The following is a 25,417-nucleotide window of genomic DNA, read 5'->3' as shown; positions in this document are numbered from 1 at the left end:
ACTGCAGCATATCAAAGGGACTCTCATGATGCAGGACCTGTGCTTTGTGGGTGCAAGCCAGTGACTGCCAAATTAATGCCAATAAATATTCCCTACATGCTACTAATCTCTCTTGCTCAACATGCTGGGGTCAACTTTTTAAGAATTCGGGCACAAGGAGAAAAGGATTCACACTACTCAGAAGAAAAACAAGCCCAACTAAAACCAGACTGAGAACACAGCATACTCTTTCTCCTCCCAAGTCCTTAACCCACATAACATTCTCTTCACACTTACTATGCCTCTTCAAATGAGGATAAGAAGTAAAGATTTCCCATAATATTGGGGACTTATATTACTAGTATTATAATTTTCAAGGAACGTGCAAAAATTATTTGGTTCAAGAACCTATATTTCCCTGAGGGTATGTCAGTTTTGGAATCACACAACAGTATTATTCTTCAAGCCACATATTTTAAAATAACCCAGGCCTGTCAGCCATTACCATGTGGTACAACAGAAGTTATCTACATGCACAGGAGGCAGTAACAGAGAGTGCTGTTTGGGTGAAAGCAACATTTTGCTGATTAAACTACCTGTGCCCAGCCCTTTCCAAAAAAAAAAAAAAAAAAACAAAAAACCCCACACAAACAACCCACCAAACAAAAAACCCCCCTTCCTTCAATCTATCAATAAACTTTACAAATCTCCAACTAGATCAAAGCAACTGTTCCCAAGTCAAAGGAACAAAGTTTGGCTCTAAATTAAATTCTCATATCTGGGAAAACCCAATGAGGAAAAATATCCCATGTTTTGCTCATATTTCTTGACATATTTAAGAAAGGAGTAATGAACTGTGTTTGAACATTGTCTGCTGCCCTTTTGCCACATAGCTCTGATACAACACCCTTAAAAAACCAGAAAGAATAAAACCTTGCAGTGTAGGGCCCAAGATGTAAAGTACAAGACAAAATTTCATTTATCTTAAAATACTAATTTTCTAAGATTCCTCTATGGCTATGTGAGCTCATAAGCATAGACTGGATTTTACAAACTCACTGAAGGAGTTATTGTTTGATCACAAGGCAATTTAATTGTTTCTCCGGATCACAAGGTAATACGGATTTTTTAAGTTTATTTCATAAAATTACTGAAAGTGGAAGAAAAGCATTATTTTTATTGTAAATGAAACCATGTCCAAGAAGATACAGTATAGACAGACACTGCATTGTTGTTGCTAACAAAGTTACTCTTCCAAGACAATTTTTCCTAAATACACCTCTGCAACACCTACACAGAAACAATTGCAACTGATGCTGAGAAATAAGATGACTCACTAAAAGGAGCTTGGTGCAGGTGAAACTATTAATATTAAAACAAAGACACACAAACTCAGCGGAAATCAACAAGACGTGTATGTTCCTGCTAACTCATCTGTTGCTTCCCAGCTATAGAAAGATGAACAACTACTCAGGCTGAACCTACTGCTTTTGCAATTTGATTTTCACTATCTCAATGGCCATCTATAGGTAAAAGTACACATCTGAAAAACAAAAACACTCTGGTCTAGTTCCTTCCCTGTCCCCCTTCTCTCTCTCTCTCTATAGGAAAACCTATATAGATGGGCAATCTGACAGGCAGAAGGCAACAAACCTATAAGGGGACATGTAGCACACAAATCACAACCGTCTTCGCAGCCTGACAAGAAGCGCCTCCAACTAGCAACAAATAAGCACATTCACAAAACTGCTTGTGCTACTCCATCTGATGCCTCCGCTAAAGTCAATGGTGAACACAATAAGCTTTAACAATACAAACCACCTAAAGAAAAGGCCATAGTGATTTTCCTCATGAGCCCCTCCATGGTTAAGGAACCTACCTCCTCTGTCCACAGCAGGTGCACCCAACGTAAAGCCAGCAGCTCCTGTCCGGTGAGGCGTGCTAAGTACCATGATGCCTTGTGCACCACCTGCAGAAGCTTCTCCTGTGTTTTCCCAGTCTGTGTATTCTGCCAGTTGTTTACTAAGACTATATAGAGAAAGAGAAGAAATATGTTTGGTAAAAATAACCACTTACTTGCATATACCATTTCATGGAATAGTTAACAGCCACTTATTATCCATCCTACACATATTCATAGCCGTATGAATTCATATACTCATATATATTCTCTAAGGGTAATATACACAGCACTTATTGCATGACTATTACATACTTCAATATTCACTACAGTCATGTTCATTCTATAGATGCATACCTATGAAGTTATTAACTCCTGCTTGGTACATTTTTTTCAGCCTAGCTTTTAAGCACACATAACCACCTTAGAGAAGGAACACCCACAGGTACAAAGCTATGCATAAGAGGAGTAAAACTGCTTAAGATTTTAACCAAAGGGGTATCTGTTAGATCCCCTCTGAAAAAAAGAGCCTGGTAGTTCCTGGTTGTTGTAGTGGAAGCCATTAAGGACAATGGTGCTGGTCTGGGGAGAGGGTTTACATGCATTTCAGTTTGCCAAGTTCCACCTCTGGATATCTGTAGGCTACAGACACTTTTTAGAGTTTATATTGGGCAGGTAGGAGCTTAGCAACAAAACTTGAAATCTAACAGAGAATTCTGGGTGGAAATTTTCCTCAACTTCCAAATTAACACTAGAAACAGGAATGATACATATCAGAAGACATCACTAAGCACAGCTTCAAGACAGGCCTCAACACACCATTAAACCTTGGTGCTGTTGCCAAAAATGTTCAAAAGCCACACTGATAACTGACAACTTATTCTAATGATAAACTTAAAAATGTACCTAGAATATCCATGAATAACAGCATAATCCTCAGCTGTCCATCCATTAGTGTCTTTATGGGAAACATCAGCACCATACCGAAGAAGAACTTTTATCAAATTAAGCTCCCCACCAGAAGCAGCAGTCATAAGTGGGGTTCTGAAACATCCAAAATATGATATTAAATAGATCATTTTACACACACATTGTAATTATTTTTATTCCTATTTGCTCTCCAAAAAGGTATTTTCCCCCATTACTTTAAAATGAACAAAAGAAAAAGCAGTTTTCATTAAGTATTAAGAGCAGCAATAAAACGGGACAGGGAGTCAAAACAATTAAATGTTCACTCTTCAGACAAAGCTTTCACGTAGACAATACTTACATACAAACTGCTGCTATGCAGGAGGGAGTTTTCCGAATTGAGGCAATGCTGCCTAGCTAAAGGCACGTTTCCTACCAGAAGGGCCACCACAGACAATACCTTCTTGCAATCCTCAATGCGAAAAGCATCCACTGAGGTAAGACAGCAGCCAAACGCAGACCTGCTTTCACAAGTCACACAGAAATAGCTCCTTCTGTGTGGCTCCCTGTTTTCTTTCAGAGCTCATTCCCATGCTCCTCATCAATCCAACCTAAAGAATACTAGAGACACCCATGCAGAGTTTTGACAAACCTCTCACCTTTCACACTGATCTCGAGCATGCACGTCAGCTCCTTTTTTAAGGAGAAACTCTACCATCTCTTCATGATGTTCGGAGACAGCAAGAATAAGTGGGGTATATCCCTCCTGAAAGGACAGATAAATAAATCAAGTTAAAAATCAAAGTAAAAAAACCCTTCAAGAGAAATATTAATGCAACTCTTGGAAAGAACTTCCTCAACAAATATAAAAATGTACCTTATTCTGGGCATCAATATTGGCATTATGCTCAAGTAACAGCCCTGCTACAGATGTATTAGGAGATAGGACAGCAAAGTGAAGGGCAGTGTTGCCGTCAGCATCTGCCAGATTTGGATCAGCACCATGCTCTAGCAGAATAGCCACACATTTTTCTTGCTGGCACTGTACTGCCTGGGAACAACACAAAAAAAAGGAAAAATTTCCAACATTTACATTTCACTCCGTTACAATTCCCCCAACTTCCCAATGCTGGAAAATAAGAGCACCTTCAAAGATTAGCTAACATACACCTAGTCCATGCTGATTACAATATGCATGTTTCTACACAGGTCTTTGTAAAGAATCCTGCACGATACATGCCATTTAGTGCATAATCAATAAGCCTCACTTACAAGAGCATACCATGTTCCACATACCTTCATCAGTGGCGATCTGTTATCATTGTCAAAAAGATTTAGCTTACACTTGTTTTCTACTAGATATGTAACGACATCCACATGGCCATTTGCACAAGCAAGATGCAGAGGTGTCCTAAAAATTAAATATATTAAATTAGCACAGACAGACAACTAAAGAAATCATTTCAGGCTGAGATAAATGGATATGGCCATAAGTTTCACTTTGCAAAAAGCAAGCTTAAGGAAAGATTTCTCATTCCATTACCAGTAACAGCAGTTGCACACCAAATGCTTGAGGCTGGGTAGCAAAAACCCTCCACAGCGTCTGCTTAGTAAGGTGACATCTCCTTCACTGTAGAACTGAATCTGCACAAAAAGATTCCTGGGCCCAGGCATTGGCCTCCAGCCGGACTACACACATGCCACAGCAACAGAGACCAAAGCTTGGGAATCTGAGGACTATGGCAAGTAAACCTCTAAGTTCTTCTATGATCATACACGTGCCAGAAGTGTATCAGAGATGTAGGAGATGGGTTTTATAGCAAGAATATTAGTGCTTCCCTGCACTTTGAGAATTTCTGCTTTTTCTCTAGCTTGGTTACTACTGCAGCAAACACAAGAACACACTTGTACCAAAGCACCTCTGACAACATGTAGCAAACCAGACAGCATAACACTGTAATCCTGACTACGGGAAAGTAATATTTGACCTTCCTGACATGTATAACTATCATAGTCATAAAAAGCCTACTACAGAGGAAGTCCTCTCCAAGGAGGGAATACTGTGTTTCCACAACACATGACAAGCATAAGAAACTTTTTTCTTCAAGTTAAAGCCTTGCCAGAAAGAAAAGGTCTCCTTCGAACCATGGAACATCTTAGGTCTGATGTCAATTAATCACCCTACTTGTACCCAAAGATACAATCACCCAGAAAGTCCCTGCATGTGTTTCCCCCTAAATCACAGGCACAAAGCAGCACAAGATTTGCTCTGTGCAGAAGACAACGTGCCTGCTGCTCTGCAAGACACCTCTCCCAAGAGAGCAGGAGACAAGCTAGAAAACACCTTCCTCCCTTGGAGGTGATGCAATAAAAATCCTGCAGTTCCTCAAGAACTGAGCGGGATGCCAGCACTAGTTTTGAACTGCATCGCTATGGGTAGGTCCTTCACTGTATTTAGGAAAGCTCAACTAACCTTGCAATTGTTTTGGTACCTTGCTGAGAGACAGGAGAGCAATGGCTCACTGGCTAGGTGGGAATGGAAAGGGAGAGGTACATAAATGCAGTGGTACATAAATGCAGATACTTCATGTTACAGGGCAGCTGATGAGCCTCCTCCATGGCAACAAGGATTAAGGACAAGAAAAACACACAAAACTTCAAAGAACTTGTAATGTCTTGCTACAGACAGGGAACAGACTGAAGCATCAACGCAAGAGTCCCTCAAGAGCGGCTATCACCACTTTTTGAGACACTCCCATGTAAGTATGCAGGATGCTTCATCTCTGAAGAAATCACTGACTGAGATTATTTGAAAGCTAACCAAAACTGGTTATGAAGGAGTCCATGATCATCTAAAAGCTGCTACTACCAAGCACTAGGAAACATGACAAACCTGAAAAAGTCACTATCAGCTTTGCAAACAGAAAAGCCTTCAGAAAACCTGCGGACTCACTGCCCTCCTCAACCAAGCCTCTCAGTCTGCCAACAGGAAAGGCGATGGCTCTGCTTGGAGCAAGGCCCGCTGAGCTCCACAGAAGATCCACTTCAGGGCACAGGCTGGCAGAGAACATCAGAGTGTTCACACCTGCCTGTATCCGCAAGAGGCCTCCAGTAACACCAAAGCTGTTCTGCAACCTATCCCTGGGGACCCTGCCCAGACTCTGCTTCTCCTGCTGCTGCAGTCCTACACTGATCACCCACGGGGTAGAAGAGAAATCCTGATGCCTGAGCAGCTGCAAAACAACCCCAGTGGGAGACCACAGGGAAACAGCAGGTTGGCGGCACACACTTCCAACAGCATTTGAGCTGCACAACCCAGCAGCTACAAGCTAAGCAATGAAAAGCTCGGGAGTTCACTCTGACAGGCAGCTGACAGAGTAAATCTCTCTTAGCGATTAGCTTTGACCAGGATTCATGACTAGCTGGCATCGTGCCTACAGTGCTTCCAACTCTGTGGTGAGTTTTGCCCATCTCTTTCAGCAAGGCTGAAGGCTTTGCTAGACCACCTCTGAAAAGCTGCCTGCTCCTCACTGATGCTGTTCCAAGCACATTTTTTGGGAGGTCCTGTGGGCTACAGGACCACTTTATGGAAGGAGCCTGTAGGTGTGATACTTGCCATGCCCCTGGTGTAGGATTTTGCTTTTGGAAATCCTGAGGAGCAGAACTGAGATATTCATATGAACAATGCATACATTTTAGCCATTACTACCCACAATTCCTATTCTTTACATCTACTTCCAATTATGTCAACTCTTCCAGTCCCTGGAGGACACAATGAAGCTCTGAAACACAATTGCATGTGGTGGTCACTCATGACACATATCACACCCACAAGCACTATGAGGGCATAGGTGGGCCTGCAACCCCATGGCTGGTATAGTGTACAGGGGCTGCAGCAAGCAGGCAGACTCTGTCCACTGAATTCCTCTCAGGTAAGCTTTCCAGCAGCTTTTCAGCACTGGGCATTGTCATGCCAAAACCATCGCAGTGCTCTATCGTATGTACACTGCCTTATCTCTCGTTGTTTTGTTTTTGTTTTTTTTTTTTACAGTGTGTTACTTTATTTGCCCAGTTATAACACTGATAATAGCATGACACACAGAAGGAAACCTTTCCAGAGGAAACAAAGCTTTCCAGACAAGATGAACTTAAAATGCAAAATCTAGCCAAATTTCATACCAGGGTCTGCTAAGACCTGATGACTGACTGAATCAGCCACAGTGAAAGAGAAGGTAGTAAGAAGAAAACAGAGAAATATTCAGCAGGTATTTCCATAAATGTCATTGGGCACCTTGACTCAGGTAGCTGGAATATGCACAAAACGCACTCAATCCACCTTAAACTGCATCCCCCATCTCCAGCTGCATAAACAAATACTGACTGGCAACACTCAGGCACACAACCCACATTACTGAAGTGCACACTCACCGTGATCTTCCTTGATTCTCCTACAAACCTAGGTGTTTTTAGGTATTTTCAGGGCAATAAGGTAGCTAGCTAGCAAGTGTCCAGTCTTCAGGACAGACAGCCTAGGAAGCTGAGCTACTCTGATAAAACCAGCGTGTCTTCAGGATATCATGAAGGTTTTGAGTCTGAGTCTTTTCAGAAAAGGCATTAAAGCGTTGACACATACAAGACCCAAAAACTACAGCTGATTCCCTTACGCTTATGATGGATCACTAGGAGCTATGCTGCAGGCCAGGGCTTCTCCTTAAGATATAATTGCCAAGTACTTGCTTTGCCTGACTCAAAGCCCCACACAATAACACCTGCCAGAAGCAGCAGCTTCTCCTGCAAGTCACTACCCAGATCTTCCAATCCAAGGTACTGATTAGCTGTGCCAAAGCCTCAGAGCAAACAACTAAGTAACAGCCACCTAAAATCAGGCTGTTGCTTTGGCTGCCACATCACAGTCACAAAAGGCACATCAGGCAACTGTGCGCGTAGCATCAATATACCACACGTTTATTCTGCACTATAACTCTTTCCTAACTGCAGTGCCTAGCTCTCCTTAAGTTACTCCCTGTTAAGGCAGCGCAGCTTTCTCGGCTTAACTACTAAACCTGCACGCTGAGCCCTCAAAGATGCACAGAGATGAATGCGATTGCACTTTGACTTCAAAGCGTAGCTGGAGAATGGCCGTGAGGCTCCTTCTGCAACCCACCTTTGTCAGGCTGCTGCCAGCTCCCCTCCACTCCTCCGCCCCCAGGCAAGGAAATACGACTCCGGGAATGTGGGCACTGAGGAAGCCGGGGCAAAAAGGGTAAGGCGACAGCTGGGTACTAGGCCGAATTCAAGGGTTTCTGGCAGCACAAGCCTGATTCCCACACCCAGCCGAGGGCTGAGCTCGGCTGCCGTGCCAGCTCTCCCGCTCCTCGCGGAGACGCGGCCGTTCGCCCCCAGCGCCCCTGAGCTGCCGGGGGCTGCAGCTGCGGCCCGAGGCTCCTGGCGCTGCCGGGACTGCCCACCGCGCCCCAGCGCCCGCCCGGCGCTGCTGCCCGCCTTGGCTTACCGCTCCGCCTTGTCCCGCCCGTCGACGCCGTACTTCTTCAGTCCCTGCCGCACCTGGACCAGGTCGCCGCTGGCGGCCGCGCGGTGCAGCTTGCCCAGGTCCTTCTGCCGGAGCTCGTAGGCACCGGCGGAGCAGGGCAGAGAGGCGCTGCCGGACGGCGGCTGCCCCTTCCTCTTCCTCCCGAACCCGAAGAGCTTCTTCATTCTGCGGCGGGGACGCGGGCACGGTCCCGCCTCAGGGGAGCGACGGCGGGAGGCACCCGGCGGGCTGTATCGGGCCCCGGGCAGGGACAGGGGCAGAGGAGTGGAGCCCCCAGCAGCAGCCTCGGCCCGGTGCGGCTGCTGCAGAGCGAACCGGCAGCGGGCCGGAGGCCCGAGGGCAGGGGCGTACCCGCCCGCTGACAGCGGCAGCCCCCAGGGCCACCGCCTCCCTCCCACACGACGGCGAGCTCCGCGCAGGCGCAGTTGGACGGCGACGGGAGGGTAAAGGCCCGCTCCGCCCGCCGCGCGGGGAGCGCGGGCGGGTCCGCGCATGCGCGGCCTCGGGAGGATTGGGGGCGTTGGCGGGGCGCTTAGATATCAAACGGGATAGCGGCATACGTGTCTTTAAGGTCAATTCCTGCTCTGCCCATGTGAGTTGTTTATCAGGGGTGTCAAACGGTGAGTGATGTCGTTTTCTCCCCCTCAGGTATCAGGCTGGGTCCGGAGAGGGAGGCGTCTGGATACAGCTCTGTCGAGCGCGGTGGGGGCAGTGACAGGCCTGGCGTGCCCCGGTGGGTGAGTGGGGCGATGGTGCACCCCACGGAGTACTCGGGGATCGCTGCTGTGAAGTCCACGGGGGCGTTGATGTACCTGGCAGTACCAATTCCCAGCGGTCCCACGGTGGGGTCTGTGCTGTGAGCGCACGGGGTGGCTTGGCCTAGTTTGCTTTAAAAGCAAATTGCACAAACTGAGAAAGCGCATTTAGTGCAGAAGAAGAAAATCCCATAAAGGAGTTACGGACAAAATAATTCTCCGACGAAATTCATGTCACGGTTTATTTAGCAGTACTGCTCGAGTGCTGTTATCAGGCTTGGGTGAATGGATGCCGAAGGAACAAAGAGCAAGGATTAGCATAATAGGAAATGTGATGGAGGGGGACTTTGGACATCATGTAGTTACATGCCTTACCGATGACAGAATCAGAAAGTTACTTTCCAGTAAATGTGGCTGACTTGGCACCACCACCAAAGAATAGAAACATGCACACACACTGATTGTACGAAAACATGGTACAGAGAAATCAAAAGACAGGTCACGCCTTTGGTATGGATAAGTTGGGAGTCATTCTCAATATTGTCCTGTTACAGTGATGCTACTAGGTAGTTCAGAGCGGTGAAACCTTACTATAAGATACCATATGATTTTGGGGTAGTGTCATAGTTACAGTATACCCTGGATTATTTGGCTAATGGAACACCTGCCAGAACACTTCTTCCTATCTTTAGGAACTTCTTGCATATGAATTTTGAAAAATGGCAAACAAAACATAATTAAAGCAGAGGGACGCATTTCGTTATGATGAGCAGTGAAAATATTTATTGCAACAGAATAGGAATATAGTGCCACTTTTTAGGGAGGAGATTCAGCCTTTTGAAATATTTTCTTCTCCTTCATCACTAATAATGGTACAGCTATTAAAACCTTCCTTTTCCTTTCTAGAATGAGCCTTCACAGCTTTATCAAGCCTGTTTGCTTCTGGCAGTGTTCACTTGTACCAAAGTGGCTGATGTACAGTCACTTTCATTAGCTGATTCTCAGTGTCTTAGAAGTGTTCTGTTGTTTCAGACCTCATCTCTAGAAGGAAGAGCTAAAATAATAATTTAGAAAAAGACGGAAAAAAATCTTTTCCTGAAACCACAGTTAAGTAAATTCAGTTTGCAAAACCTAAATTCTCTGAGTATTGGGAAATGGCTATGAGTAGCCATTTTGAGAGTATCTTTGTAATCAGTCTGACCATTTAATGGAGAAGTGGAGAGCAAAATGCACTTCTTAATTGGGTATATTTGGTTTTTTTCCAGACATCTTAGAAGAAAGGTAGGATTTTATTTACAAGATGGCAATGTAGAGTAAACACAATCCATCTCTACACTCTTTCCAGGAGGAACTATTTCTTCTCAAGTCCTTCAAGTGGACAGATGTTCAGCCACAAAAACTTTTGGTTTTTACAGGTCCAACTCCCCAACGAAGACCAGGAGACCCTGCAGTCCCTGTCAAATGTCAAACATTTCAGAATGGCATCAATAAAAAACCCTGTGATTAGGGAGTCAGCTTTAGTTGGTAGGGACATTGGTAGCTGGTTGGGCTGAAATTTAGTTTCATGCTTTGAAGATAAGGGGGTGCTGATGGGGCCTGTGGACATAGTCATATGGGCACAACAGGAACTGTTCCTTCATTATTAGCCAAAAAAGATGCAAAATGAATAGCTAGAAACTATTACTAAACCAATTATCAGCTGTTTCTATTGATTTTTGCCAGCTTTTTGATCTTTGATCATACTATTTCTTTAATATTTTTGGGTCGTGGGGCTGTTGAACATACCCAAATTTTTGTTTTTAGTTTGAATCCATTCCTATTTTAAATTTTTTTGATAGTTCCTTTTTTATTTGTTTTTTTTTTGTTTGTTGTTGTTTTTTTTTTAAGATGTTGGTATTTCCTAATGTGTTGCTTTGTCCTTTCAATGTGTTCTATGTAGCTTATCTGCAGCTTTCTCTCAGTACCATCTAGTAACTGCTGTTTGTATTCCTGTCTGCATGAAATGTTTCATTCTGTTCTGATACCCTGCACAACACCCGCGTACCACAGGAAGATTTCCAAATAGGGCTTGAGTGGGGCTTAAGTCTTGCATAAGCCTTGGTTTGAGTTAGTCTGCTAAAGGTACACCTTTCCTTCAACATGATTCACTGTAGCTGGATAATCACAATCTTTGTACTGCTGAGGTACAAAATGGCAGTCTAAAATGCCCTTTTTCCAATCTGTATTTTCTCCCTATTAAACCACCCTGTGTATTTTGTTTACCAAGAAGAAAAAATTTCAGTAAAGACTTGTTGGGCTGCTAACCGTATGTGCTAATCATCTGGTTTAGTACATCTGCTTTGCAATTGCTGTATTTATAGGAGGGCTGGTACAACTCAGAAAAGCTGCCTGGGAAGACTGCATTTCTTCGCATTGCTTGCTCTGAGGGTTTGAAGAGAACTGGGTTGTTACATGCATCCTGTAGGCAGTGACTCTAACAGCTTTTGCTCTGTCTAGGTGGAGAGCTGGAGCTGTCGTGGTGCTCCTGGTGTGCCACCTCTGGAGCCCTATACAGCCAGTGGGTATGCTGCGTCAACTGGTGGCAGTTTTACTTGTTCCCAGTCCAGTCTGACACTCACACCATATCCCATGCACACATGTGCATGCAGTAGGATTAACAGCTAGCTTTCTATTAATAATGTGGAATAGATTTATTTTGGCTTCCTCTAAGTGATAAACAAGAAATGTTATTTTCTTTTTAATACAGTAAAAGAGTTACTGGGTAACAGAAGAGACTTACTAGCATATTCAGAACCACATAGATTCACTGCCTAACACTTTTTGGACAAGCACATGCATACTGCACCTATATACAGTTATCATTGAAAGGGACTCTGGGTGTGTTATTGTGGAGTCAGGTAGATCATAATTGGATTTACTAGGTTTAGTTACATTTTAGTTGAGAACAAAGCAAAATAAAACTTTTGTCTTCCTTCTTTTAATTAAACTACTTACAAATTATAAACCTGTCTCGTCCCACTCGGTGGGTTGCGAGATGGGTGAATCTTTTCGATTCCCTAACGGTTTGTGTACTGACAAAAGCTGATCTCTGCTTGACAGAACCACGTGGTCGGCAGAGTCATGACAATGACTCAGAAGAACAGGCTGGCCAGCAACTTTATTAACTGGCGAATTCCACAAACGGACAAACTTAACAAACTGGCGAGCTTAATGAACGAACAAAGGCAATTTGGCAATGGAGAAATATCTCCATTCTGGGCAACCCGTCACAATTTATCCCAAACTTGCATATATTGGAAGAGTAGAGCAAGAGAGAAGCGAGAAAAGGAAAGGAGAAGAGAGGAGGTAAGAGAAAGAAAAAGTATCACCACATTTGGATCTCGCGATGACAATGACAGACATGGCAATCCCCTAGTGGTGGGCGCGCGTGTGGTTCCCTGGAGGGCGTGTCTTTTATAAGCTAATCCCTGCCTCCAGGTACGCCCCTTCAGGACTTACATGGTTCTTGTTCTAGAAAGTTCTCAATCTTCTGCGCAGGGTCTGGGGGAGGGAGGTGGTCGGGAGGGGTCTCTCGGGCGGTTGCAAGCCCCTTCCTCACATCAACTCTGTGTGATCTCTGGCCGTACATGGTAAGGTCCGGCAGAACCCGGTGCACTTTCCATGTCCTGCACATCCCGCTCCCATTCTCTCCCACCCTGTGCTCGCCAAGCTGCCGTCGCCATGCAAATAGCGCCTCGCCTCGCCACAATGTTTGAGACATTAACTCTTTCAGTCTCTCACAAAACCATAAGAAAGTGAGAAATGTCTGCTAAAAGTAGGACTGTAATGCATTGAGAATTGATTTCAATTCCCAAAGGAATAGAGAGTAGCATTCCTACTAATGTGGTTATTCTCAAGATTTTTTAAAAATCATGCCCCGAGTGTATACCTGGTAGTAAAAATGGTTTTTTCTTATGTTTAAATGGAATTTCCTGTATTTCAGATTTCAGTTTGTGGCCATTGCCTCTCAGCTTGTCACTGGACGCCGAAAGGCTGCTACTCTTCTTCACTGCCCCTCCCCCCCTCTGACTGATAAGATTCCTGCCTGAGCCTTCCTAAATTAAATTCATTACAAAAAGCTCTTTACTACCATGCGGCCTCTCCTGTTCTCATACCAAGAAGCAACAGAAGAATGGTTTAATTGCCTCTGTCTCACTTATTTTTCTTTCCTGCCTTCCAGGCTTCAGGAGCCTCCTGCAGCTGCCATGGCCTCTCCAGGATCACCAAGAGTGGCCCCCCAGTGACACTGGAGATGGACTTGCAAGTGAAGGGATTGACTGGACTTCTCTTTACGCCCTCGTCCCCCACCGCATTGTAACTGCTATCAATTCCTGCTATGCCAGATGCCAACACTGAATTTACGTTCTGCTGCTCCATCAGCCTCTCACTTTCCCCTCTCACTGACAACCGGCAGCACAGAGCAGGTTAGGAACAAACTTGAAAACAGGTCATGTCCGAGTTTGTCACAATGACAACACAAAGTGAAGGCCAAGGTTTTCTGCACCAGCTTTCTCTGTGGAGAGACGCTACAAAATACCAAAAGCTGAACTTCTCTTTGACCACTCTGGTGCAGGCAGGAGACATTTCTTAACACCTTCTCCCTTTGTGGGCTACAAATTGGTCAGCTCCCCATGGGATTAAAACCTGTGGGATTTGCCAGCATCTTATGGCTACCAGAAGCTCACCCACTACCTTCTGCCCAGACCAAAAGAAGGATTGTGCTAAAATACAGGAAGAGTCTGGGAACTTATTATTAGCAACACCTCAACTCTGGTCCACGATCTTGACACAATTGTGCTTCAGGCCTCCCTGGAGGAAAAGGACACAGACACATGCTGGCCTTTTGCCTGGCCTCCAGGACAAGCTGAAGATGCAGCTGTGAACAGAGCTGAAGTGAGCAGAGGAGAGCTCTCGCTCGGACTTACGGCCTTGCTTCTCTCTCACCCTTGGAGATGTCTGCATGGCTGATTTTCACTCAGACCGACGGCAGAGAGAGAAGTTGTAACTGCCTGGCTAGGAAGAAAGCCTGAGTAAGCCTTCAAAAATATGACTCTCCTCATCCATAGCAGCTAGGTCCAAAGAACTCAAATTCTGTGACAAAATGCAGCAGTTCTCTTAAAATGTCACACAAGTTCTAGCAGCCATCACCATTTTGTATCAATTGGACAGGTCCTTGTCTGTACCATAGGCAAGCAGAAGGAATAAGAGGGTACAGCCATGTGAACAGGGGAGGGGAGAAGCAAAGGCAGCAGGGGGAACAGAAAAAAACAAAGACACATACTAGATCACACAGTTCATTAAATACCAAGTAGGAACAAAATACTTGGAATTAAGTGCACGGTGTTAGCAGCACAAAACTGTTATCTTCCTGCCAACATGGTGGCCATGGCTGCCCTTCCTCACTGCCTGGCAACTCCAGTCCCTGAATTAGTAGGTGGAAGGCAAATGCTTCATTCCAGTATAATCACTCCTTGTTTTCTGGAATTGGGACTTCGCTACTCCAGTGTCTTCTGATCGGTAACGACGTTGTCTCTTCAGCTGTGAAAACAGGTAAAGGCAGTTGACTCATTCTACAATAATACCTTCTAAACATGAACATAGCTCTGAAATATGGCTGCTTTAGCAACAAATCTGAGTCACGAGCAGAGAAGTAGATAGACGCAACGTCTGGTAGGACGCGACGTCCTGGTAGGACTGCAGACGTGCCTGTCCCTATGGACTGGCCTGGTGATCTACATTCTTGGCTGACCCCACTTACTGTCACCGGACCTGTTTCACTCTTCTTCGTGAGGGCCTGTGGGACTGTTTGCTGTCCTATGAGGCCATGGACCCTGCCAGCCTTGCTGTGACTCTCAGCTCGCCCTTGGTGTGCCTTTGCAGATACTGCTCTGCACATTCATTTTTACCCATGATGATAACTACAGCAGTGTTTATCATCATCTACTACTACTACAACAGAAGGAGCACCGAGAAGAAAACAGATAATTGACTATACCAAAAAAGTATAGGGAAAGGGTAATACAGGTCTCAAAAGAAAAATAAAAAACAAACCCAAAAGAAAATCACCAAGAAAACCCCAAACAAACCAGTGCTCACCTTTGTTCTTAATCTACCAAGTTCATTGTCCATTTCCGAATACCTGTTCTTCATTTCTCCCTGCAAATTATGCTGGGACTCTCTCTCTCTCTCCTCATACACCCTTAGTTTCTTCATAGCTCTGCTCAGAAGCCTCTTCAACCTGCACAGCAAAATTAGTCAAGAAAACAATGAAGCAAAGGAACAACCAGCCTTTTTCACATACTCTCACGTAAACAGTGCAGACATGGCTTGCTTCATTTTTAATGTACTTGACACACCAAGAATTACTGAGAAAAAAACCAGCATTCCAGTGCCACAACTCACTTGGAGGGTCCGAATTTCACCTGAGAAGAGGAATAAAGGACTTCCTTCCCCCAGGAGAACTGCAGGGCAACCTGCATATTTGCACTTCTTTTGGCAGCTATTGAAAACCATAGGCTCATGCACAGAAGCGCCTTGCAAGAACTAACACGAGGCTTGAATTTGCTCACAAACAGTTACGTACACCTATTTTTACGTTAAAGTTCAATAAAGCTTGACTTCTACTGAGGAATACCTCTTCACCATATTAAAAAGCCATACCTCTCACAGTCTTTCTGCAGTTCAAAGTTTATTCTCAGTTCTTCGCACAGATGCACTTCGTCTCTGCATATTCCCTCTACCAGCTTCTTCACTTGCTGTCCTTTATTGTCACGCTTTCAAAACAGAAAAGATACATGACACACACAGCATAGGAACGATGTCTACGTGCAGTATGTGCATCTAGCGTTCTCCACAGAGAAGCTGCAGTACATCTCTATCTATTGCTTCCTGCATGACCCCCAAATGACAAGATACTCAGTGCCTGAATGGCAGGGATAACAGAAAAAGCAGAGTATGTAAAAACTCGACAAAAAGGTGAACATGGTTCTCCTGGGTATTGGCTAGGTGTCTGGAGAATTTTCTGGACTCACCTGTTCCAAGAGTTCAGCCTTTTTCCTGTCACTCTGACGAGCATGCTCTTCAAGGTGGGATCTTGACTTCAGCTCCTCCTTCCACATGCTGTGCAAGTCCTTTGATGTCAGAGCCAGCACATTCTGGTTTTGCATCTGTGAAAAGTGGCAAAATTAAAAATTAAGGTGACCGGAAAGACAACACTGCAATAGAAAGCAGTAACTTAAATGGAAACAGGCCTAAGCTCTCCTCTCCCCATCCAAGATCTACGGTTAAGGTTAATGCGGCGTGTAAAACACACCTCAGGAAACATAACCAAGAACAGCAATTGAAGCTGGTGGAAAGAATGAACACTCTAGAAGTGACAAGATGAGGCTGCAGCTTTGGGGCATAAGACGACACACACAGAGGCATGCACAAAAATCACCCTACAACTTTCTTCTAAAGGTCCTCCGGAGTTCATAATGACACATACTTTGTAATATAATAATTCCTCTAGTGCCCACCACAGAAAATACCTTACCCTCACTGCTTCTGTAAAAACCATACATCTGAGAGCAAGAAAATGCTCTGCCTGCTACTCTACGGAATCACCTCACCTAATTATTCTTTACCTCAGCCCCCTGCATGGCAGGACAGAACCAGCACCTATTCACAGGTGGGAAAGGAAGCTAACATGGTCTCAAGGGCAAGCTGTGACAAAGCTGCAAAGGTAACACGAATCTCCCAAGTCCAGTCTTCTCTCTCAGCTTTCAATCACAGATCTCCCTCCTGCCCACAACATCCATCTTAGCCACAATCTGTCGTGGTTTAACCCTAGTAGGCAGCTAAGCACGACACAGCCACTCACTCACTCCCCCCCAGTGGGATGGGGGATAGCATTGGCAGAGTAAGAGTGAGAAAACTTGTGGGTTGAGATAAAGACAGTTTCAGAGGTAAAGCTAAACCTGCATGTGCAACCAAAGCAAAATAAGGAATTCATTCACTACTTCCCATCGGCAGGCAATTTTTCAGCCACTTCCAGGAAAGCAGGGCTTCATCATGCGTAATGGTTACTTGGAAAGACAAATGCCATATCTCCAAACATCCCTCCCTTCCTCCTTCTCCCCTGCAGCTTTTATTGCTGAGCATGATGTCATACAGGATGGTCATTTGGAGTCACTTGTCCTGGCTGTGCCTGCCTGCCCCAGCTTCCTGTGCACTCCCAGCCTGCTTGCTGGTGGCGCAGTATGAGAAACAGAAGAGGCTTTGACACTGTGCAAGCACTGTTCAGCAATAACTAAATCATCCCTGTGTTGTTAACACTGTTTTCACCACTAATTCAAAACAGCACCAGACAAGCTACTATGAAGAAAATGAACTAGTGTCAAATTGTTACCTTTTAGAACATTAAGTAGGACTTGCCATAGTAGCATGGGAAAACTCTCAAAACCAGAAAACTGGGGAATGGACCAGACTGCTTTCTGAGCAGCCTTTATTCAGCAGAATGCAGGAACTCAGTTCTCCTAGGCTCTCCAGGAAAACCTCATGTTAACATTTTCCCACAGAAATAGGTAACTAGGCTCGGGAGCTCACAAAAAGGGAAGTTTATGACCAGCTTACGGAGGCAGAGGCTTGCAGGTCTCTCTGAAGGGCTTCAATCCTATTGCTTTGTTGCTGGACTGTGGCTTCCAATCTGGCATTTTCAATTTCAAGGCTTAAAAAGAAATACAGGTCTTATTACAGAAATCCACCAGAGCACCAGTTCTGAAAGAACAGCATGAAATAACATAATCTAAAACAAAAGCATCCTTCAAAATCGTGTATTAACTTGCTGGGATGCAACAAGGCTATCCCGTTGTTTCCACGCAATCCCTCAAAGCGACAGACACCTTGCTTCACTGTGTTATTCTCTTACCGTTGCACGTGTTCTTCCAGTTGTTTTATAGTAGTATTAGTCCCAGAAGATGCCAACAGGAGGTCCTGCAGTTTCTGGGAAGAAGCTATTACTTCTCTTTCCTTATTATCCAAGGCAGTCTTCAAGTCCTGAACACAATGCTCAGAATGAAGATGCTGTTCTTCCAACTCCCGCAGCTGCAAAATCACAGTAAGAATCCACAGTAGTCAGGTGAGCCTTTATACAGAGGAGGCAACGGCTGCTGAAGAATTCAAGTACTGCATATATCTGCACATATCCTCTACTCAAAGAACTGCAATCATTTCAAGTACATTCAAACCTTCACTTCTACTAGCAAATGAACACAAACTGTGTCACTTCATCATCTCTTTTACTGGCCTCTCCCATCCCTACATTGATTTCCTTTAGCACGGTTCTAAGCACCGACACTGCCCCTCCTACCCTTTCAGTGACTCATGACACTCTTTGTTCCCCACTTGTTTGCTCCTCCATTGAAAATATGAATTAAAAAGTTCATCCTTCTCCTAAAATGAATTCACAACTCCCTCATAAGGAGATTTCAGATGATTTTTTTTCCAAGGCCTCTATACTTCAGTTTTCATAAGAACACTGCAAAAGGTGGTCCCCACCTCAGAAAGTAGCTTACTATTCACTTGCAAGAAGGCTGCTTAAGGGTGGAAAGTTACAGCAGGGCCAAAGAAGGGGGGGAAAAAAGATGCTGAGATGCTGCTTTGCATATACAGTGCAAACACCCCACCTAAAAACAAGCTCTGCTTATTCCTGAGTTCAATCCACATGGTTCTGACACCTGTACTATTAAAAAAAGCCCAAACTCTAACAACTTTTAGAATGTTCCTTCAACCATGAAGAAGGTTCACATTGTTTTACACACCGTGCACCCAAAACAAAGACAACGACCTTCACACATATTTAGCAAGCTACAAATAAGGAACATCTGTTGTGCACAAACAGAAGAATATAAAGAAAGAGTGCAATATCCTGAACAGGGAAATAGTGCCTCAGAGCAGAGGCGAGTTTTGAGAGAGAACAAACTGCTCTGTTCATACCCAGCCACCAGAAGGCTGCTCCTAATGCACTGCCTTGCCCCTCCAGCTTGTGAGGAGCTCTCTAAAGGGCCAAGTGTGTTTATCACCAAGGGAGGGGAGGAAGAAGGGAAGAGAAAGGATACTGCAATACTACCCCAGAGCAAGAGCTTCTGCTGTGGGGTCGAGGAGCAAGATTGCCTCTTACTTGCAACAAAAACCAGCTGGCTTTTTGATGATTCAAGTAACACTGTCTTGCACTCTGGAAGAGGAAGAGGAGGCCACCTGGCTGAAGGTTTCACTGGCTTCATGAATTATGACTGGGGACCACTGTTAACTTCCTTAGGTCTCTCTCCTACTGGCTCCCAGAATACTGTTTTGTCCTTTTTCATGATGTACAGGAAGAAATAGCCACCCACAGGTTTATTCCTATAGTGCCAGGCTTTCCATACCTCAGCTTCAACCCTGTCCAACTCCTTTTGCAAGCACAGCTTGTCTTCTTCCAGGTCACGGTGGTAGCACATAGTAACTTCCAGTGAAGCTTCTGACATAGATTGTTTCTTAAGAGCATCAGCAAGCTTCTGCTGCAGCTGTGTGACCCAGTCCTAAAGAAATGTTACATGAGCACAAAGAATTTGATAAGAACAGGAGAATATGAGGTGTGCTTTTACTTCTTAGGTTACATAATTAGGTCAGTCTTCAGAGTGAATTCAAAGATAAGAAATGTTGCTCGCCACCAGCAGGCACCTGCAAAACTGATGACCTCTCTCCACCTTTCTCAGCTGAGCACCTCCAAGCTACCAGGGGAAGCAGGAGGAAACTTCACTGCTTCTATACTATACTAGAAATGAAACTCAAAGGCCAGTTGCTATGAGACCCAGGTCATTAGCTTGACCTGCCTTCGTCCCAGTCCTAAATGAACAGCTGGCCTAGAGCACAAGTGTTTCAAGGGCCTCCAGTTACAAATGTGTGGTGGGAGCAGCAGAAAAGGTCAATCAGCCCAGAAGTAAATAAGCCCAAAAGGGGGACCCCACTGCATCCCTCACAGAAAGCACCTCAAAATCCCTGGGAGATTCAGCATCTTCCTCTTGCTGTGCTCCTCCTGCTGGCAGGGCACCTACAAAGGAGGTAAGAAGTGACACACTGTGAGTGTTTATCTCACTTTGCTTTTTCCCATCATCCAAGCTCAGCATCCAAAAGACAAGGAATGGTTCTACTACAGGCCACAGCGGTTTTCCTAATCAGCTCTTCCACAATTAAGGATCCTACCTCCTCTGTCCTGAGCAAGTGCAGCCCATGTAAAGTCAGCAGTCCTCACAGGGCAGGAGCTGCTGAGAACTGCCTTGTCTTCTGCACCACCCGCGGAAGATTCTTCCATGTTTTCACCATCCACATTTTCCGCCAATAGCTTACTAAGGATATATACAGAAAGAGAGGAAATAGAATTGGTAAAAACAACCACATCTTTGCATACACACTTGACTAGGACAGCAACAGCCATTCCTTACCCAGCCTCTCCATTTTCCTTGCCAACTGAGAAACAGTAACACACCCCCCGCACACACCTTACTCTTGCACTACTATTACATGATTAAATATTTGCTGCAGGCATGTTCATTCTCTAGATGCAAACTGGTATCTGTGAAACACTTCAGCCCTGCTGGCTACAATCTAAAGTGATAAACAATCTCTCCACAGGGAGCACTACAAAAATTAACAAGCCCTCTGGCAGATTCACATCTAACTGCAAGGGTGCTATGTCTGCAGGATGCTACATTAATGCTGCAACTGTTCATGTCAAGGCAGGTCTCCTCAAACACAGTCCTGACTTGAAGGACTTCAGAAATCTTTATGGTTAGTCTGAGGACTTGAGAGTTTAGACAGGTCCTACGTGTGCTCAAGAGGCCAAAAAAGACTGGGGTTGCATTCTGAGCTCTGCATGTCTTAACTACATTGAACAGGTGTTCTCTTCTAACAACCTTGGGAGAGAGTAAATTGCGGCTCCTGAGAGACTCTTTCAGGTTTGCTTTTTAACTGCAGCTTAACACCCCCACCCCCCGCAACAACAAAAAAGCACTTGCTCAGACCAAGGCTTCTTTGAAAACCAATGCACTAGCACAACATTTATGCTGTGCCAGAACACTGGAGTAAGGAGTGAAGATCTTTTTTTCCCCAGAGTAATGCCCATCAAACATGCTTTTTTCCTTAAGCTGTTTAGATGCCAGTTTACCCAAGTGCTGTTCTCTTCAGCTTCCCATCGATACAGGCTAACAGAATGGGGCAGGGGGAGAAGAAATGAAGTCAGCGTTCAGTGACAAGTGGTTTTGGGGAGATGTTTATGGGCAAGACAAGTCGTGCTCCTAGGGATAATGTAGTGCTTTCAGCTGGCTACTACCATGAGGAAAAAGAGCTATTTTCTTTAGCCTAGCTTTTAAGCATACATAACCGCCTTCAAGAAGGAATGCCCATGGGTGCAAAGCTACGCACAAGCAGAAGAAAACTGCTTAAGGGTTTAACTAAAGGGATACCAGTCAGATCCCCACTGAAACAAAAGGTGGGTAGTTCCTGGGCAGTAGGGTTGCATAGAGCTTAGCAACACATGCGGGAATTTTAAGAGAGCGTTGTGGGTGGAAGGTCTCAATTTCCACATCCACTCTTGACATGGGAAGGAGAAGCATCAGAAGACATCGCTGAGCCCAGCTTCAACAAAGGTCTCAACACATCATTAAACCTTGGTGCCGTTACCAAAAAAGGTTGATAAACCAGCACAGACACTCTGAAACTCAGCCCCTCTCATGACAACGTAAACCATTTACCCAACATGTCTAGACATGCGAGCATAATCCACAGCCATGAAGCCAGAGTTATCTTTATAAGAATATCAGCACCATGCCCGAGAAGTTGGACTGCATTCATATCCCCTGCAAACGTGGCAACCATAAGAGCAGTCCTAAAGCATCTAAAAGGTGATATGAAATATATCCGTTTCTGCAGGCACTGCATTGTCATCATTTTAATCCCTGACAATTCTTTCCCAATGCTCCCCAAACAATTCTTTACCCCTTTCCTAGAAGCACAGTGAAAGCAAAGACAAATACATGGAAGCATTAGAGAATTTGTGTTGGAAAGGACCTCGGGAGGTCTCCAGGACAACTGCCTCCCCAAAGCAGACTCAGCTATGAGGTCAGACCACGCTGCTCAGGGCTCCCTTCCACTCTGCTCTTCAAAGCCTCCATGCACAAACTCCCGGGGCAAGCTGTTCGACTGCTTGACCGTCTTCATGCTAAGAAGTTTTCTCCTTATGTGCAGTTGGAACCCCTCGTGTTTCACTTTATGCCCCTTGTTCCTCGGACAACATTGCCTCTCTTTCTCTCAACGCTTCCCTCAACAATGCTTATGCACCAACTATGCCTCCACTTAAAAAACCCTCTCCTGCAGAGCAGCAGTGCTGCTGAGCTAATGGCAAGTTTTGGGCCGGGTCTGGGTTTGTGTCTGGGTCTGGGTCTGTGTCTGTGTGGGGAGGGGGCACCACAGACAATGCTTTCTTGCAGTCCTCAGTGTGGAAAGTATAAGAGCAGTTGAGGTGTGAGAGCAGCCAAGTGCAGACCTGCTTTTACAATTCACACAGAGAACTCCTTCTCTGTGGGTCCTTCTTCTTTTTCAAAGCTCATTCCCATGCCTCTCATCAATCACACTTGCAGATGACTAAGGAGACCTACGTGCCGTTTTGACAAACCCCTCACCTTTCACACTGATCTTGAGCATGCCCGTCAGCTCCTTTTTTTTGAAGAAACTCTACCATCTCCTCATGATGTCTGGAGACAGCAAGATTAAAGGGGGTATATCCCTCCTGAAAGGATAAATAATCCCAGTTAGAACAACACAGACAAGTTCTGCACCTTTTCGAAAGAGCAGCTTTACCCAAATGCCAAGGTTACCTGGTTCTGAGCATCAATATTGGCATTATGCTCAAGTAACAGCCCGACTACAGTTGTATTAGGAGATAGGACAGCCAGGTGAAGGGCAGTGTTGCCATCAGAGTCTGCCAAATTCGGGTCAGCACCATGCTCTAGCAGAATAGCCACACATTCTTCTTGCTGGCACTGTACTGCCTGGGAACAACACACAAAAAAGGAAAGACTTCCAACATTTACGTTTCGCTCTGTCACAACTCGCCCAGCTTCTGAATGCTGGGAAAGAAGAGCGTCTTCAAAGATTAGCTAACATATGCCTATTCCACACTGATTACAACATGCATGTTTCTACACAGGTTTGTATAAAGAATCCTGCCAGACGCTCATTTAATACACAAGCCCCACTTACAAGAGCATACCATGTTCCACATACCTTCATCAGTGGCGATCTCTTGAAATTGTCGGCAAGGTTCAGCTGGCAGTTCTCTTGTACTAGAAATCTAACAACATCCGCGTGGCCATTCGCACAAGCGAGATGCAGAGGTGTCCTAAAAATTAAGCATACGAGCTTAACATAGACCACAAAAGATCAAAAGCTGTGTCACCACCCAGCCCTAGGGACCCTGCCCAGACTCTGCTCCTCCTGCTTGCTGCTGCTGCAATCCTCCACTGATCACCCACAGGGCAGAAGAGAACTGGTGCTGCCTGAGAAGCTGCAAAACAACCCTGCAGGGAGACCACGGCAAAGTGGCAGGTTGGCAGCACACACTTCCAACAGCACTTGAGCTGATCTCGCAGCTACAAGCAATGAAAAGCTCTAGAGTTCACTCTCCCAGCTGACAGGGCAAATCTTGCTTTTCAAACAATTAGCTTGAATGTGATCGCACGCAAAGCCTTAACAGCAGATGCTTCCGCATGGCACCCAAAAGCTGCTGGCAGGTTGGCTGCACCATGCTGATGCTCCTGCTGGATCAGTAGGCTCTACATCATGACACGCTCCTTGTGCTTGAGGGAGGGCTGCCGAGGACTAGCGGAGCTTGGCTCAGAACCTCCTGCAGCAACACCCGACAGAAGCAACCAAGGTTTCCATCAGTGGCCCACAACCCCTCACCGCTTCTCCTTGTCTAGCCTGTCAACGCCGACTCTCTTCAGCCACCAGCGCCACCGCCTCAGCCAGGCCAGGTTGCTGTGGGCAGCTGCACGGTGCAGCCTGCCCAGGTCCTTCTCTTGGAGCTCGTAGGCACCGGTGGCAGTGGCAGCAGTGCAGGGCTGCTGAGAAGTGCTGCCGGAGGGTGACTGCTGCCGCTTCTTGCTGAAGAGCCCCACAACCCTCTGCATGCTGCGGCGCATGCTGCGGCACAGGCACGGCCCTGCTGGGAGTGACCAGCAGCAGGAAGGACCCAGCGGACTCTGCCAGGCCCCGGGCAAGGGCAAGGATGAGGACGAGGGCAAGGATAAGACCAAGGCCAAGGACGAGGCCAAGGACGAGGGCAAGGATAAGACCAAGGCCAAGGACGAGGCCAAGGACGAGGCCAAGGTCAAGGGCGAGGACGAGGAGAGGCACAAGGGAGACGAACTCGCTCCAAGCAGTGGCGGCGGCCTGGAGCCCCCGAGGTGGGGACAGGGACGCGCTGCCGCTCCCCCAGCGGCGGCGACAGCACTGAGCGCCTGCTCCCTGCGCCAGCAGAGAGCGCGCCACACCGTGCCTGCGCAACAACGGCGGCGCGCACGCTCGGGGGCGTCACAAGGGGGCATCACAGAGGGTGGGGTGACGCCGCCGTGCGGGCCATGCGGGGGCGTGTGCCTGCCTGCAGAGGGCTGGTGGGCGGGTGTGGGGCGGCCCGGCAGGGCGGCCAGGAGCGCGGCAGAGGGCCTGTGGGGGCTCCCAGGGGCTCTGGGGAGAGCGGGCTCAGCCCCCGCGACAGGGTGCCCCGGGGCAGGGGCTCGGGCTGATCCCGCCTGGCCGAAGGCAGCGCCAGATGCTGGAGCAGCTCTTGCCTCACCCGCTCCTGTTTGTTTCCCTCAGCGCATGGTCAGGGTGCCTCAGGACGTGCATCCCTGAAATGAGGCCCGAGGCGGGGTCTGAGCCCAGCTCAGGCGGTCAGGGGCTGCGGGAGCTCTCAATAGATGGCCACTGATCGCTGCAAGCCTGCCATGCTGGAGCTCCAGGACGATGTGCTTTCCTCCAACAAAAAGGCAGCCTGAACTTCCTGCCTTGTGGTGAAAATCAAGGGCTCCATCTCACTGTGCTGGTGGCTGCTGCTCACCCCCTGCACAGAATCACAGAGTGGCTAAGGTCCTCTGATCCAAGTCCTCTGCTCGAGCAGGGTCACCTAGAGCCAGTCGTCCAGGGCTGTGTCCAGCCGGCTTTTGAATATCTCCAGAGAGGAAGACTCCACAACCTTCCTGGGCAACCTGT

At 46.2% G+C, this 25,417-nt stretch overlaps 1 protein-coding gene across 5 annotated transcripts in view; it reads right to left on the bottom strand.

The window, feature by feature from the left end:
- Positions 1–8,757, bottom strand: part of ANKRD26 (ankyrin repeat domain containing 26) — a 63,073-nt gene extending 54,316 nt beyond the window's left edge. For all 5 annotated transcript variants that reach the window (XM_072861243.1, XM_072861270.1, XM_072861278.1 and 2 more), the window contains exons 1-6: positions 8,301–8,757; positions 4,085–4,199; positions 3,666–3,839; positions 3,448–3,554; positions 2,786–2,923; positions 1,859–2,007 (exon numbers count right to left, since the gene is read on the bottom strand). In XM_072861243.1, coding sequence (XP_072717344.1) covers positions 1,859–2,007; positions 2,786–2,923; positions 3,448–3,554; positions 3,666–3,839; positions 4,085–4,199; positions 8,301–8,503 — 886 coding nt within the window. In that variant the 5' untranslated portion in view covers positions 8,504–8,757. The remainder of the gene's footprint in view (positions 1–1,858; positions 2,008–2,785; positions 2,924–3,447; positions 3,555–3,665; positions 3,840–4,084; positions 4,200–8,300) is intronic.
- Positions 8,758–25,417: the final 16,660 nt, after the last annotated feature.

Source organism: Ciconia boyciana, chromosome 1 (assembly GCF_034638445.1).
Source record: "Ciconia boyciana chromosome 1, ASM3463844v1, whole genome shotgun sequence".
Lineage (NCBI taxonomy): Eukaryota > Metazoa > Chordata > Aves > Ciconiiformes > Ciconiidae > Ciconia > Ciconia boyciana.
Note: the sequence above shows the minus strand (reverse complement) of the source record. Positions and strands in the feature narration are given on the sequence as shown.